The sequence below is a fragment of the Drosophila kikkawai genome, chromosome 2L (assembly GCF_030179895.1).
Source record: "Drosophila kikkawai strain 14028-0561.14 chromosome 2L, DkikHiC1v2, whole genome shotgun sequence".
NCBI lineage: Eukaryota > Metazoa > Arthropoda > Insecta > Diptera > Drosophilidae > Drosophila > Drosophila kikkawai.
In genome coordinates this window covers 2,248,188-2,265,177 of record NC_091728.1, presented here as the reverse complement: position 1 = coordinate 2,265,177, position 16,990 = coordinate 2,248,188, and the positions used below count along the sequence as shown (strand labels likewise).

At 35.9% G+C, this 16,990-nt stretch overlaps 3 protein-coding genes across 3 annotated transcripts; all 3 read left to right on the top strand.

The window, feature by feature from the left end:
- Nucleotides 1-1,724: 1,724 nt before the first annotated feature.
- LOC108079565 (uncharacterized) lies at nucleotides 1,725-5,632 on the top strand. The gene is made up of 3 exons (XM_017173907.3): nucleotides 1,725-1,953; nucleotides 4,607-5,137; nucleotides 5,194-5,632. Exons 1-3 carry the CDS (start codon nucleotides 1,881-1,883, stop codon nucleotides 5,403-5,405), a joined length of 816 nt encoding a protein of 271 aa, XP_017029396.1. The 5' UTR covers nucleotides 1,725-1,880; the 3' UTR covers nucleotides 5,406-5,632.
- Nucleotides 5,633-8,407: 2,775 nt separating this feature from the next.
- Nucleotides 8,408-11,601, top strand: Mur29B (Mucin related 29B). The gene is made up of 4 exons (XM_017173896.3): nucleotides 8,408-8,561; nucleotides 10,000-10,106; nucleotides 10,169-11,150; nucleotides 11,295-11,601. The coding sequence occupies exons 1-4, from the start codon at nucleotides 8,498-8,500 to the stop codon at nucleotides 11,492-11,494; spliced, it is 1,353 nt and encodes a 450-aa protein (XP_017029385.1). The 5' UTR covers nucleotides 8,408-8,497; the 3' UTR covers nucleotides 11,495-11,601.
- Nucleotides 11,602-12,572: 971 nt separating this feature from the next.
- On the top strand, nucleotides 12,573-14,442 carry LOC108079686 (keratin-associated protein 10-7). Its single transcript, XM_017174092.3, has 4 exons — nucleotides 12,573-12,729; nucleotides 12,811-12,909; nucleotides 13,392-14,054; nucleotides 14,121-14,442. The coding sequence occupies exons 1-4, from the start codon at nucleotides 12,654-12,656 to the stop codon at nucleotides 14,321-14,323; spliced, it is 1,041 nt and encodes a 346-aa protein (XP_017029581.1). The 5' UTR covers nucleotides 12,573-12,653; the 3' UTR covers nucleotides 14,324-14,442.
- Nucleotides 14,443-16,990: the final 2,548 nt, after the last annotated feature.

Sequence of the window (16,990 nt, the reverse complement as noted above, 5' to 3'; positions counted from 1 at the left end):
AGAGATCGATGAATTACTTTATGGCACAGGGAATGCACGATTCACGTCAAAGTTCTTATAAAGCAACGTTAACTTATACCCATGGTTAAAGTTTAAATATAAATAAAGTAAAGAAATTGTTGTGTAGTGCGTGCGTTATTTTGGTTTAAGAAATATTGAGGGTCAGAGGTAAATGTTTAATAAATATATAGATATGATTACAGATATAATAAAGAATACAAAAAATACAACTATTTACTTTATTTATTACCCACTATTTACTTTTTTTCCCACCAAAACAAATACAACGATAGCCACTCTCGCACCTTGCTTAAAGTTCAGCTTATCAGCCGGTGACCTTGTCCCCACTCTTCTGGGGGCGGCTTTTTAGGTCACCGTGGAATTTCATTAGCTTTCGAGTAGAACACGACCTTGCCTGGCCAAGCGGCTTACTCAACTGGAAAGTTTCGCTAGGCTTAAGTTCTGAGGCCCCAATACCTCGGCACAATACCCATTATTAGTATGATTAAGGCAGGTGCCAAAAAGGTGAGCCAACACCAGCGAAATCTCCGTTAATTGTTTGGCTCTGTCTAAATCGAGTTTGTTTGCGCATCGTGCTCTTGATATTGAATAATAATAATCATGGGACAACCACACACGGGGAATAGCTATTAAAGTTGCGAATATTATGTAAATCTGGAGGAGGTTGTGATATAGGGGTGATATGGGGAAGGAATCTATGAGATTTGTTATAAATAAATATTTAAATATTTAATTTTGCTACTTAAACAATTTTTATTATTTAGGGAAAAGAATAAAAAACATTAAAAAGAAGAAAAACACCTCGATTATAAATTTGTAATTTAATATTAAAATATGAATATTACAAAAACAAAACCCTTTTTTTTAAATTTTTATAACTTAGTCTATATTGCTTCTATTGATCTGAAACTTTGGTATCATAAAGTCAAGAGAACATTTAAGGTAAAAATATAAAAAACTGGAAATATTTTTAAGTAAAAAGATTTTTAAAAATTTTTTAAAGTAGAAAAAAAGGAAAGATTTTATAATAAGAAACCCTTAAAGTGGTATCCATGTGTTAGGACCTACATATAACTTGATCAATAGGTTAAATTTATTGATGAAACTTCCTTATTACAAAGTTTTTAAAATATAGAAAATTATAAAAACAAATAAAATTTAAGTATTTCATAGTAAAAACCCTTTTAACTCTATAAATACCCTGATTAGTACACACATCAGGTAAGCTCTGCTTTTAACTAAAATCGTATGCCGATCGCGTTTTTGTGGTCATTTCCCCGACTCCATTTGCTGACTAACAAACTCAGCTGTTTAATTAGCAAAAACAACAAAGAAAGGGTGTTAAAAATCGTACACGAAAGTGAAATGAACTGAATACCAGAATCACTGCCCGACTGAATCACTTTGAAAGGCGGGGAAATGCCAAAGTACCAAAGAATCCCGGAAGATTGCAACCATTTTCCCCGGCAAGAAAAGCTAAGAGAGTCAAAGAGAACCTAAGAGAGAGAGCAAACACCGTTGGTCAATTAATTCTGCATTATAAATTAATTTGTTATCACCAAAAGAAAAGTAAAACTTGTTTTACGGCGGCTCTCTCGCTGCTCGCCGCTCGTTGCTCTTTCCGGCTGGTGCTCTCGCTCTTACCCATCGAAGCCGCTGAACAAAAAAACTCTATAAAAAGTCTCAAACAAATCACAAGATTTTCAGTTAAATTTCAGAATTCGCAAACAGCGGTCGGTAGCAGCTGCAGCCAAAGCAAACAATTAATTAGTATAAATTACTATTTAAAGCAGAGCCACAATACATCGTATATACTATTTCAAAATATATAAATATTTCGAAACAATACAAAATTCAAAATGCTGAACAACACTCATCATCAACGGATCTTCTTGGCCAGCTCTGTGTTGCTGTTGCTAATCGGCCTGCCAGGTAAAGGAATTTTCGTAATGGGTATTGCCCACTATTAAATCATCGGGGAAAGTGTCGTGATAAAAAATTGAAGTGACCCACGAGATATCAGATATATCACAAGATATCACAAGATATCAGATAGCAACACCAGCCAAGGCTTCTATAAATAAATAAAAAATAAAATTCAACAAAAGTGTGCAGCAGGCGAAATGAATTCAGAATTCAAGATCGCCATATAATTTTATTTTGCATATTAACCGCTGAGCATTTAAACATTTAAAACGCCCAATTTATTTGTTGTTATTATTTAACTGTCATAAAAAATGCAAAGATTGTCGTTGCTGATTTTTTAATGACTCTGTGATGCGGAAATGTCATCTGGAAGCGTACAGCTCCCACGAGAAGCCTTTCTAATTGATTTGATTTGAAAAGGAAAATTCAACAACAACAACAAAATAATACAAAAATAAGCTAGCTGACATTGAGACTATCTGCTAATTGGAAATGTTATAGTTACACTTAGCACACTTTGGGAAAAACTCGTCTGGCTTATTAGCACCGTTCAGAAAACCGGAATATATTTTATATTATTTCGTTCACGATCTCTTGACGCAATTGCCAATGATTAAATTTTTTTTTCGGGAGAGACACACTGGATTGGGAATACCATTTAAAATGGTTTTTTATTCATTCCAAAAGGGGCGGAAAAAAAATATACAAAAATGCTAAATAAACTGGAAATCGTTAAGAGCGAACTTTGGTTTCAGAACTTTAAACGGCTTTTTTTTCAATTACCCTTTTAAGTTAGTTTGCATCACAGCCAGTTTATTGACTTACACAAGCTGCAAGCGGAAAAATAATAACAATAAACTCTGCAGCTTCAACTTTGTTTGTTTCTGAATAATAAACAAAGATTTAATGTTCAATACTTAATGAGTGAGACGAGAATTGTGTAAATTCCCCTCCAATTCGTGGCGTGGGGTGGCGCTTATCACGTGAAATTAAGCCTCAGCAAGACGGACATTCCAGGCCCCCTAGCCCAAAAAATTCACCATCAATCACAATGATTGATGATAAATTTTAAAATAATAAATCAACAGAACTTGGGCAGGATGATATATATGAGAAATTATATGGATAATGACGATATACTAAGAGTTTGCTGTAAATATCATTGAATTCCATTGATTGAAAGATTTTTAATTTGGAAACACACATTATAAATTGAGATTAATATGGACTGGTTATGGGTATAACAATAAGTCTTTGTTTTAACCTGTTTTAAGCTGCTTTATTTTTTGGTATACAGATTTTACGCTTATTAAAAAATAAATACAAATTTATCTATATAAATTCTCTTCCTTTTAAGAACTTGAATTTATTGCAATATTTTATCTTTTAGATATTTTTCGATATTTTCTTATTAGATATACCTGCCTAATTACAAGTACTTCCCTTTTAAATTCACTTTTATCACTTAAAGTCTTCCCAAAATAAATATCGTATCGTACCTTCTATCCCATTTAATCTATAATTCCCCTTTGCCTGAGCCCATAAATACTTGACAGTTGCAAAGTAAGACAAGAAAATAGTAGTTATTATCCAACTTCTGCCCACTTAAGACCTTAAATACTACTCATTAAAAAGAAAAAGAAGCACTGTAATGGTTCCTCAAGAGGAACAGAGAATATTGTATCACCTGGTGTGCCCAAAAATAGAGAATCATATCAGTTTATCCCATTTCTTTTCACCTAAGACCCTAAATACTCCATGAAAAGTACTCAGTGCTATACAAAATATTGAAAACCAGGCATCACGTTATCATTGAACCGTAAGATATCGATTTTATCGCATCAGAAAACTGTCAAGAGGCAACACAAAACTCAGTCAGATTATCGTGCTCCTTAAATACTTCAAAGAAATGGGACATAAATAGAAATAAAGACTTTAAATACTTGGCAGTGAAATGAAATACAGATAATATCGCTCCACGTTATCGTTCGATTTCGATTGTTATCGCATCAAGTGGGGATTTAGACCATGGTCGGATTATCGTTGGCGCCCGTCGACGTGACTCACCTCACATAGGTATTGGTATTCATAGGCATCCGCTGCCAACTAAACTGATAAGACAATTAACGCAATTATGCCAGTGTAGCCACGCCGATAGGTTTGGCCTCTGTTTACCAGCGGTAAATATTTGCCGATGACGATAACAACATGCAAATGGCATCGATTTATGGCGGGGAAGTGCTTCAGCGCTAGATCAAAGGCTGTGCAAACTAATACTAAAGAATCGGCAAATAATACGCCAAATACGGGCTTTGGTTTTGAATTGATTTATTGCGCTCACATGTTCTTAGCTTTTGTCATCATTTATCGACCGGTGTTGTTTAATGTTATCGCGTGTCTTGCCTTTGTTTGCCCAAGCTGTAAATTGAGCACTCTCGCCTGATAGAGATAACTTTCTGAACGCCCAATTTCTAAGGTTAATAAATTAATAAAAATTATTAGAGAAATGTTAGAAATAAAAATATATAAAAAATAGGGAGAGGACCGGAAGGGGTGTGCTTGGAATTGGAGCAAGCTAACAAGGATTTATTGAATTTTTTTAGAGCTTTATAATCATCAACCCTTGAAAAACATTAATTTGTTTTCCCCCTCCTTTCAGTTATCCGCGCCGATCTCATGTGCTATGTCTGCGACGACTGCGAACAGCTGCCCAAGGATGCCCCCCTGCTGGCCTGCAATGAGGAGTTCTTCAATCCCGGCGGCAGCACAGAGGCCTCCACGGTGACCACCACGACGTCAACCGAGGCCAGTACCACTTCCATGAGCACACAGGAAACCACGACACCCGAGGTGACAACGATAAGTACCGAAACGAGTCCTCTGACCACTGAAACCACGACCACAACGCCGGTGGAGACCACCACCCCAGAGCCCACCACCGAGAGCAGCCAGAGCACGGAGAGCACTCAGAGCACCGAGGCCCCAGCGCCCACTCCGCCCACCGCTGGACCCGTGCAGACTACCACAGGAGTGCCCACGCCACCAGCTGAGGATCTGTTCTTTGCCGCGGCCTTGAATGCCACCCGACTGGTGCCTGTGGAGAGCTCCACCCCCTCGCTGGCCATCCGCCAGCGACGAGCGGTGGTGGATACGGAGTTCACCTATCACTGCTACTCAGTTCAGGTTTCAGGTGAGTTGCAGGAAATAATTTAAAAATAATTAAAACTAACCTTTACTTCTCCCCAGTGAACGGCTCTATGAGCACGGATCGCGGCTGCTCCCGGGTGAGCACCTACGAGGGCGTCTGCGATCTCCTGAAGATCCAAAACAACAACACCGAGTTGGCCAACTGTAATCCTTGCAGCATGAATGCCTGCAATGGTGGCAATACCATCAGGACTTCCATCCTGGCCACACTCCTGGTGGCCTTTGTGGCCTTTGCCCTGCAGCGCAACTAAGGACCTCATCTTCATCCATCATCCGGTGCTTAAGAGACACACTCATCATTTAATATTATATTTATGTAGTTCTAAGACACGCGAATATCGAAATATATAAATACTAAAAAGTACACTTAAATCTAACCAAATGTAAAGCTTACGGCGAACACTTAATAAATAATTTGTAATTATTAAAATAAAATACAAATAATAAGGAAAAAATATATTAAAGTTATTGAAAAGAATTCAAGTAAAAAAAACTTGATGGGATAACCATTGTGGGATAATGAAGACTGAGTGTATTTGTGTATTTGTTGCCAAAGTCCGAAGAAATTTTGAAATTAATACTGTTTAGACAATTTTACTTAATGAAACATTGCATTGCACACTGAATAAGCACGAGTTAATCTAATCTTTAATGCAAACACACAGAGACAAAAGGAATTTTTATGATTTTAAAGACTTAGAGGCATCCTGCATCTATATCTTCAGCTAATAAGATAACTCTGCCTAGAGTTTATAGACAAATTAAGACACAGTCATGGCCAATGACTAACAATTAGCCTTACCACCGTGTCGTATACGTAATGCGGTTTATGCATTTATCACGTATACGACTTGTGGGCTGCAAACTATGGTCTTCCCCCTTTTTTTTTGCCGTTAACCGTTCTGTTTGCTATAATAATAATAGAAACCTCTAGTAAAGGCATACTTTTGGGCCATTTATGCTAAGCAAATTTAAACAAGACAGCAAAAACAACAACGGAAAATAAAGAAAATCAAACACACACGAATCGGCAAATTCCTTATCGACTAGATAAGATTCTTCCCCCCCTCATTAAAGACCAACAAAATTTTTGGGACTATTGGCAACACTAAGGGAAATAAATATGCGGCCACGCGTAAATCATAAGCAGGAAATTTTATGGCACCAAATAAATTGGGCCATAAAGTGATTGATAAGTCAAATTTAAGTATTAAACTTTTTTTTTTGAATTTCCGGCTATTAAAAATAGTTGCTTATCTTGGGAATTCAAGCGATTAAATTTTTTAACTTCACTTAACACTGACCTGGCTAAGATTTGTAACATTAAATTGTTTATTGCTGCCATCGATATCATTAATAATGTAGAATTTGTCACAGATTAGCTTGACTTACAAGTTGTAATCAAGTTTACTTAGGTTTTTCTATAGAAACCTTAAGAAATTGTGTCTTCCAGTATTGCGCAGGTCACAAGTTTGTGGAATTAAATGTGTTCCAAAGGTTCTCATTCCAAAAAAAATTCCCTCCTTAAATTATGATTACAGTTATCACCTATTAGGCCACTGTCTAAAAAGTGTGAATCATTATCTATTAGTTATTCAACACAAAAAAAAAATAAACTAACACTGATATTGTCATTTTCTTTATCGGAATTTCTACCAAAGATTAAAACCAACCACGAAGCAACGTGCAAAAACTTTAGATACATTTTTGCAAAGACACATGCTCCTATTTATAAGGAATTATCTATATATATCTATATATATATCTATAGTATAGATTTTATATATTATACTAATGAATCATGATAACTGTATTCCTTTAAACTTAATTTAGTTTATTTCTTCAGCACATTCGAGACATTATATAGCAAATTTATATAGGCTTAATGGGCTTAATTGCTTATTACTCAGCAACGCCCTATGCCATAAAGCCCGGCCAGGCCTTAGAAATCGATTGGACTGATTAGATTTCTACAGCCGGGCCTTAATTGCTTAGCAAACCGAGATCCAATGGCGTAGGTCCCGAAAAAAAATGTATGCCCGCCTGGATGCCGCCAAGGGGTCTAGATAAAATATGATTTTATATGCATATGAAATTTGAAAAAAAAAAAAAAAATCAATCTGTGTATGATTCTGGAAATTTCCACTAAAATATTAGGTGCATTCAGTTTTAAGGTGTGTATTACACAGAAGAAAATTTTTATATTTATTTTAACTAATACTAAACAATACATTGTAGGTTAAATACTCGATTATTATTGTAAATTAAATATTGTTGTAAATATAATTACTTTTATAATTATTATTAATATTTTATTAATTATTTTAAAAATGATTAATTAATTATATTGTAAAAATTATAAATTTATTATTATTGTAAAAATAAAAATTTGCGAGTTTAAAAATCAGATAGATAGATAATAGCATCAAATATATAAAAAATACACTTACCAGTAATTTAATAAAATTTCGAAACAATAAAAGTATTTGACATTTTCGTAAACGAAAATTAATTAACCACCTTTTTCTAACAACTCAGACTAACAAATTCCAGAAGAAACCCACTAAAAATATTAAGATTTTAATAGAGTTCTTAAATAATCGAAATTCTTAATATTTCTATAAGCAAAAATCGATTTTAAATCGATTTATTTTGATATTTGTTCAGCTATAATTGTTATAAATTTCAGCTTTACCTTAAAATGAAGAATTTTCCCAAAAGAATTCTTAAATTATCAAAATTTCCAACTTATTTAAATAAAAAATCGATTAACCTAACCTTTCTCCACCTCCAATTTCAAGTAATAAAAATTCTATCCTGTTCATGGGTTTGGCCCATTAGTAATTGACCGTAAAATCGTGGTCTATAACCCCTGGCCAAACAGAGGATATAGTCCTCCAATTGATATCTTATCGATGCGCTGGCAGTTCCAGGAAAAAAGAAGAGGGTCGTCATAAAAAAAAATGGCCATGCAATAAATGAAAAGAATTCGGGGCATCCTGAGGAAGTGGTGTTACCCGAATTTTCCCCAACAAGGGACCGTATCACCAATAGCGATTGGGGCAATATAGAGGTTTATATGGCCCCGGACTATCGCCGTTATCGCCAGGAAGAAGAACAAAGCCCGAATGCTGCTGCTGCTGCTGCTCTGCTTTGACGCCGCTGCCTTCCTGCTCTGTCGCCTGGTTCGCTTATCAGCGACTGAGAATGATAAAAAAGCCAAGTTAACATTATATTTAATTGGTAGTTACCATTCAGCCGTCGTGCGGTGCGATACTCGTCTTACCATCGGCTTCAACACCTCGGCAAATATCCTTTCGGTTAAAAAAATAAAACAAAAGAAATGCGTCTTCTCACCTTTAACTTTTTGCTGCTGGCCTTTTGCGCCTCCTTGACCTTCTGGCCAGGTTGGATTTATTTATCACCATTATCTTGAAGTGCAATGCCGTGCAAAAGATTGACCAAGTCACATTCCGAAAAACTTTTTGATTGATTTATAGGATATGTCAGTGTTGAATGGGAATTTACTCAATAATTTATAAACTGTTTTTAGTTTAGTGAAAGGAAAATAATTTTTTGAGCTTCTTATCAGCGGCGTAGGCCAGCGAATTCCAGTGAAGAATGTAGGAGCCATGGCCAGGTTCCATTATTGTAATTAGTTTTGTTTTTTGTTGCTGGAGTAGTGAAACTATATTGATAAAAAATATATATAGCATACAAGACGAACTCAAGGGGGAGCATAGAATTAACGTGTGCGAATTTGTGATTTTATGAGAAATTTATATTTAATTCTAAAGTCAAGAACAACAAAATGACTTTACATTAATTGTTTAAACGTTACTTATTTTTGGAAATTATTTTCTCATTTACTTATAGGCGACTTGGCTTTAAAAGTAAAATCCTTTTGATGGAAATGATAATTTTTATACAAAAAAATAAGGAAAAACTAATTAATCACAAAAATACCGTCCATTAAAAATAGAAATTACAACGTATGAAAATTATTTATTTAAATATAATAAGTTTTCTAAAAATAAAACCTAGAAACGAATTCAGGAATACAGGAATTCTTTAAATACTTTTATACAATTTAGTTAGCTTTAAATATTTATTTATTATTTAAATCAATAATTTAAAAATGTTCAGAAAATATTTTTCTACATTCAGTTAGCTTAAAATATTTAAATTAAAATATATTCCTTGATTAATTTAAAGATTTTATTTAATTCAATAATTTAAAAATGTAAAGAAAATATTTTTCTACAATTTAGTTAGTTTAAAATATTTAAATTAAAATATTTTTCTTGCTAATTGAAAGCTTTTATTTAATTCAATAAGTAACTACTATTTACAGAACTCATTCCAAGGGTTTTCTATTCAGGGAAATCCCCCTTTTTTTCTTAATTTCTAGTTCTTACTCATAATCTTCCAATCTCTCTTACTCATGGATAGAAGATAAAATAAGAGCCGTTTATAACCCAATTACCTCCCACCTTATCAATCTTTATTCGTAAATTTAATAAAGTCAGTTAATTAAATTTAATCTTTATCAATATGGAACAGATAAGACAGACTTTGGGTTGAAAGGTTATCCGATAAAAAGAGGGAATATAAATACAGAAGTACGTTAACCTAAAAAGGGCGCCAGAAAATTGTCTGATTTTGCTGGTGAGGCAACAATGGCGATGTTATCTCGTATTTGATTTATCAATCAGAGTTATTGCCTGCTCTCAAGACTCCACGAATTCTTTTTATCTCGTTCGGCCTTCGCACTGCCCCGCGTTTTCTCCCTCCCTCCTCCTTCCGCTTACTCACCTGCCCTGCCCACTTACCTGTCTTCTTCAGCCGGTGCCCTGGAGTGCTACGAATGCACGGGAAGTGCCTGCGATGATCTGGACCTGGTGCCCCTGATCTCTTGTAATATAGATGATGAACCGAGCACAACTACAAAGGTGGAATCTCTGGCAGATATCAGGATCACAAGAACACAAGTAATGTCATTTGTATTTTTTAGGAACCGGAAACAACGGATATCATAACCGAAGAACCGGATACAACAACCGAAGAACCCTCTTCGGACTCCTCCAGCACTACCAGCACTACTACTACAGTTACAACTCCATCGGTGCCAACAATAAGCACGGAGCCGGGAACAGATTCTACTACCGATTCCACAACCACTGAGGAGACCGATTCTACAACCGCTGCGGAGACTGATTCTACAACCACCGAACCTACCTCCACTCCCAGCGAGACCACTGATTCCTCAACGAACGAATCTACAGATTCTTCAACGAACGAAACCACAGATTCTTCAACGAACGAATCTACAGATTCCTCAACTAACGAGTCTACAGATTCTTCCACTGTTTCTCCCAGTGAACCCACTGATTCTTCAACGAACGAATCCTCAGAGTCTTCAACCAACGAATCTACAGATTCCTCAACAAACGAGTCTACAGATTCTTCCACTGTTTCTCCCAGTGAACCCACTGATTCCTCAACAAACGAATCTTCGGAGTCTTCGACAAGTGAATCCACCGAGTCTTCAACGAACGAATCTACAGATTCTTCAACAAATGAGTCTACAGATTCTTCAACTGTTTCTCCCAGCGAATCCACAGATTCTTCGACGAGTGATTCGTCCTCTCCAAGCGAGGCTACCGACTCTTCCTCCGCGTCTCCCACTTCACCGCCCAGTGAATCCACCGAATCTACAGATTCTTCAAGCGTTTCACCCAGCGAAACCACAGACACCTCAACGAGCGACTCTTCCTCTCCAAGCGACTCTACAGATGCTTCCTCCGCTTCTTCCACTTCCACTTCTACAGGCTCTCCCACTGAAGCTGCTCCTGCCGTAAGTCGTCGCCGCCGTAGTCTGGCCGCCCAGGCCACGGATGTGCTCCTGCGGAACTACCGAATCATTGCCCGGAATCAAAGGGATACGGATGCCGTCATAAAGGTGGCTGCCTGCTATAGCATCATCACGCAGGGAGGTGAGTGTACACCGGAAATGATATCTCAAGAATTTAAGAAAGAAAGAAATAAAAACTTTTTTGTTAGCATACTTTTAAGCTTAATCTTAAATTTAAATTGTAAACTTTACAAATTTAATCCGATATTTTTCCTTTATTTCCCAGAAATCCACCGCGGTTGCATCCGTGTGCCCGAAGGCCAAAGCGCCTGCCAGGCTGTGAGGGAGGAACTTGAGCTGATCCCGGACGTGGCCGATGAGTGCAACGTCTGCTTGTCGGACGGCTGCAACGGCAGCACCAGCCTCCAGGTGTCCCTGGGCGCAATGATCCTGATTGTGGTTCTGGGACTGAAAAACCTACTGTGAGGCGGAGCAAATGTAGCTTTTTGGGAGTGCCTTTTGTAATATATGTATGTTTATTAGGTGATTTGTACTTTGTATTTAATTAATAAAAAAGAAGTTTCAAAAACAAAGCATTTAGAATTATTTATTACAAAGAATAAAGTGTTTGGTTTGAGAAAGTAGGGAAATTTCCTTTCCAAAACCACTTTTAGGGGAACTCCCTGGGAACTAGAAAGCATGTGCCTTCAGTTTCTTGGAATTTTTTGATTGGTTTATTTTTTATCAATTTTATTATCAAGCACATGCACTTGCAATGTGATTTAAAATAGTAAAAAAAAGATTAACACATGACAATACAAAAATAATGACTAACTATTTATTTATTGATTTTGTTGGTTTGAATTGACTTTTACTAAGACCCTTTAATATAATAAATATAATATATATAAAACATTTAAACTATATAATGCTATATTTTTCGATTAAGTATGGCAAAAAATCAATAAAGAGAAACTATATTTGACGAGAAAGTCAATTCATAAATCAATATTTAATCGGTATTCTCTGTATTAAGATTTTATGCATTTTTTAAAATTAAATTTAATATTTTACAAATCCTAAAAAGGCTTTTTAGAGTCCCCTTGAAAGCAAAAAAACCTCACTAAAGACACAAACCGCCAAAATTAAACCCTGAAACTGTTCCCACTGAAAGCTTATTGTTGGTAGAAAAACGTTGAAAGCTTGCAATGAGCTAATTATTAATGGGTTAAAAATGTTACTTCATTGAGGGGAAAGTGCTTTTTAAAATAGTAAAATAATTACTTAAGCGAAAGATAAAAATACCATTGAAAACATAAGAAAATAGAGGGTTAAAAACTTTAAACTATAGCCTTACCTTGATTACTTAATTTAAAAATATATACATATATATAAGAACACAGATACATATATTATCTTATTGAAGTTTATCAGCAAAAAGAGAGAGCCAATGTTCTCGTGGAACCCATAAAACCACAAAAAGATAAGCATATTGCATCCGGAGAACCCACCTACCCGGGTGTGTGCTCAGGTGAAATTGATTAGGTGAAAAGAGGGCAGTATGTCCAAATGCGTTCAGTTAACTAAAGTCGGTCGATCTGAGCGGTTCGTGAAGAAAACTATATACCACAAAAGAACGAGAACCATGAGGGGCCTCAACCTAATAATCGCTGTGATAACGACACTCGTTGTCACCCAGCTGGACAGCAGTTTGGGGCTACGTAAGTTTGTTCTCTTTTTGTTTTAATATTTTCTTTATAATTTTATTTTATACTCTAATTTTCCTTTCTAATTATCTTCAGAATGTCTTAGCTGTAGTTCGACGGATGCCAATTGTCTCACAAACCCAAGTAGCGTAACCGGTGTGGATTGCTCCAGTAACAATTGCTTTACCGCCACAGGTGAGTTCCTCCCATGACTCATCCGAGACTATTTCATATTCTTAGAAGTTCACATAGAGGTTTTTTTATATAGTATACACAATGAAAACAAAGGGAAATAAGGCTGGCCATAACTCTCTTATCAGACATATGGCCGGCGATAGCGATTATCTCGTTGATTGATATCGATGATCCCTCTTCATACCTTTTGATAATTATTATATTAGTCTGGGCCCTTTTATGGGAATGATTCATTTAAGGTATTTTTTTCTTAGTTTTATATTAGATAGATAGATTATGTAAATGTTAAGAACAAGTTTTGAAAAGGTATTCTTCCTGTTTTGCTTGTACATTGCAGGCTCCTGTAGAAAAGAAAGCACGAAAGAAACAGGGCTTTAAGAAATTTTCTTATTATTAATTTAAAGGGATAATATTTGAAATTTAACATACTTTACATTATAATAATATTATATATTACATTCTAATAATTTCCTAATTCTTAGCTGCCAATGGAACGGTTAGCCGTGGCTGTCTACCCGATGGCCAAACTACCTGTACCGACTCCACCAGTTGCCAGATTTGCAATACGGACAAATGCAACACCAACACCGTGTGTTACAAATGCACCGGCGAATCATGCAACACGGTGACTGATGCCATGCTCGCGGTCTGTTCCACCGATACCTCGAAATGCTACACCACCGGGTGGAGTGCCACCAACATGACCCGCAGTTGCACGGCAGACACTACGCAGACGTACAAGTGTCCGGCGGACGCTACAGACCCCAGCTGCTCCATCTGCTCGACGGCTCAGTGCAACAAAGTGGCGTACCAGCGGGAAGAGGGATCTTGCATTACGTGCCCCAACTGTGTTGAAGCTCAGGAGGCCAGCGCGGGACAAGCATGCACGATCCTCTACAACCAGACCTTTACGGGTTGCTACACGACCACGGCGGGCGCCCGAGGATGCCTGAACAATCTGGAGGGTGGATGCACGGATGCCACTACGTGCCAGTCCTGCACCGCTAACAACTGCAATACCGCCGCCGGGCCCTTCAAGTGCATCGCGTGCTTGTCAAACGAGGTCAGCGGCTGCTGGACCGGCGAAGGAACAGAACTGCCATCAGTGGACTGTGCCAATGGCACCTGCTTCAGCGGAGTTTGGAGTGAGTTCGGCAAATATACATATATTAATATGTATATGAAATGATTTGATTTATTTCAAATTTCAGATGGTCTTGGGGTCCGCAACTGCATAACCGCTGGCAGCGAACTGATGCAGTATCAGTGCATCAATAAGGTGGAGCCCTACCGGTGCCAAACCTGCACTACTTCACTTTGCAACAAGGATAGCTTTAATGGATCCGGCTCCCTCAGTCAGATGGGCGTGGTCGGTCTGTTTCTGGGTCTGTTGGTTGTCCTGCGAAGTGCCTAGTCGGGTTTTTTTTTTTTGGTAAAACCATCATCAGATCTATGACAAAATTATATTAATATCGAAGCTAATTAGGCAAACCATTGTGAAACCAAATAAAATATAAATAACATAATTAACTACATTTTTGAAATTTAATTTATAATTTATAATGAAGCTGATCTTTGTAATTCCCAACTCACTTAAAAAGCAGTTTTTAAATTCTCCTAGAAACGATCGATATATTGATACTACATATATCGTTATTTCAGTGATAAACAAATCGATAGCATTGCTAAATATGTGTTATAAATATTATTATTATTTTAATAAATATTTTTAAATTACGAAAATATTTTTCAGTAAATTCTTTTAATAAAGTTGACGATTTCTTCTATAATTTAGACTTTGACATTTTTGTCAATGCATCGTAATGCACTATTCTTACTTCAAGGTACATTTTTATTTACCCACCTGTAGCTTATCAAAAATTGTTAAACCAATACATTATCAGATAATAAAGAGCACTTATCAACATTTGAATTTAACAATAATGCGCAATGCCTTTGTTATAAAAAGATGCATATAGGCTAGAACCAGAGTCGTAGAAGTTTGTACTTTTAAAAATAAAATTACCCAAAAAAAAAAAAAAGAATTAAACTATATTTTTGTTTTAATTTCTTTGATTAACTCTTTAACAATTTATTTAAATTTTTGCCAAAACAAAATGAGTCATAAATAAATAGATAAACATTTCTAGGTAACAAATGCTAACTTTAAGTGTTTAAATATACATTAAATAAATTTGTTTAATATTTAACATTTATTAAGTGATTTGATTGTGATTTAAGTATTCTATATATTAAACATTTGTTTAAGAAAGTTTTACAAATTCTTTGTAGAATCCCGATAAGCGTTAAATACATTTTTTTACCCTTTGTTGTCAACTAGAATTATCTAGTTTTTCCAATTTATCTTCGTTGCAAAAATCAATATTTACTTTTAATACGAATGCTAAAGTCCAAATGGCTTCCCTTCTGAGTCATTTTTTTAAATATTACTCACTAATCACCAGCCAAACGATCAAGCAAATGCTAAAAAGCAAAAATGAGGTCCTGAAAGCCGAAGATCCCCCTGTCAAATCCACATAGGCTGTGAAATTGTGAATATTGCAATTGGGGGAATAGCAACTGACGCATAGATCTTCATTCTTCTTACAATGGGATATATCTTCCATATTCATATCGGAGACACACTTCCTTATCAAGACGGACATAAACATGGATACACAACCATCAAGTTGATCCTCGTCTGTGGAGCACACTCTAGTTCCTTTGCCATTTTCATCTTTGCCATCCTCATAATCCTTGCATGGATCACAGCCAAGGCATCTGTGGAAGGGTTCGTATTCTGATTCGTTAGTAATTTGAAAATTATTTCCCCAGTTCTGAGCTGCAATATGCTGCAAAAGAGCAGTTAATGTTATCCATAATAGAAGAAGCCTCATTTTTAACCAGCTTTAGCTGAAATGAAGTTAGGTTTAGCCTGGGAATATGTTTCTTAAATATATTTTCACCGTTCTTGTAGTGCTTCTTACCGTCTAGTTCAGTAGGTATTTCTTTAACAACTGAGAGCTGCCTTGATTAAATATCCTTTAAGAGCTTATTTTCCTCAATTTGTTGATTGAAATACAATATTTACTAAAGATCTCAAGGGAATGTTAACCATTATTTAATTTAAGTAGATCCCAAAATCCCCAAAGCATTAACAAGACAATTAATAATTGATGGGGTTGACCTAATTTTTAATCACAAGGCCCACAGAATGCCATCTGAAGGCTTTCAGGAGCTTGAAATCTGGACGTATAAGGATTTCTGCAAATGTATTATTTAGTTATTGTTTTCTTAATATTTTTATTTATTAAAATATTTTACATTTCTTAAGAAAGTACACCTAACATCAAAGAATACCCAAAAAGAGATGAGATAAAGGTAATATCTTTTACAAAAAAGGATCTAAAAAACTTTGAACTTTACATAGAAATCAGATAAGCATTTAATATATTTATTGATTTATTATTATATAGTTTTTTACCAGAATTATCTAGTATTTCCTATTTATCTTCGCTGCCAAGTTCAAGACTTCCATTCTTCACTCACTACCAATCCAAGCAGATCCTTCATAACTCACTCCTTACCAGCCCAGCAATAAAGCAACTACCAAGGAGCAGTATAAGAGAGGTCCTGACACCATTAGATCCGCTTGCCTGAAGCCCATTTGCAGTCAAATTCACATAATTACAATCAGGATCAGAGCACTCAATGCAAAGATTCGCATTCTCCTTACAATACACATTTTCTTCCATTGTCATTTCCACTTTACACTTCCTTTTCAAGCCATGCATAAATATTGAAACACAACGATGAAGAATGCCCACCTCTAGTTCACACATCCGGTTTCCCTTTCCATTTCCGTCTTTGCCATCCTCATAACTATTGCAATAGCCGTCACAACCCAGGCATCTGATGGGTGCAAACTGTTGGGCTGCTGTTTTATTAGTTTTATTATTATTTTCAGAAAATATTCTTTGATTTTCGGGTGCTGGAAAAACTAAACCAACGTTTTTCTCTGCTTCAATCCACTTCAGCAGAGTTAATAATGTTATGCAGATAAGGAGAAGTCTCATTATTA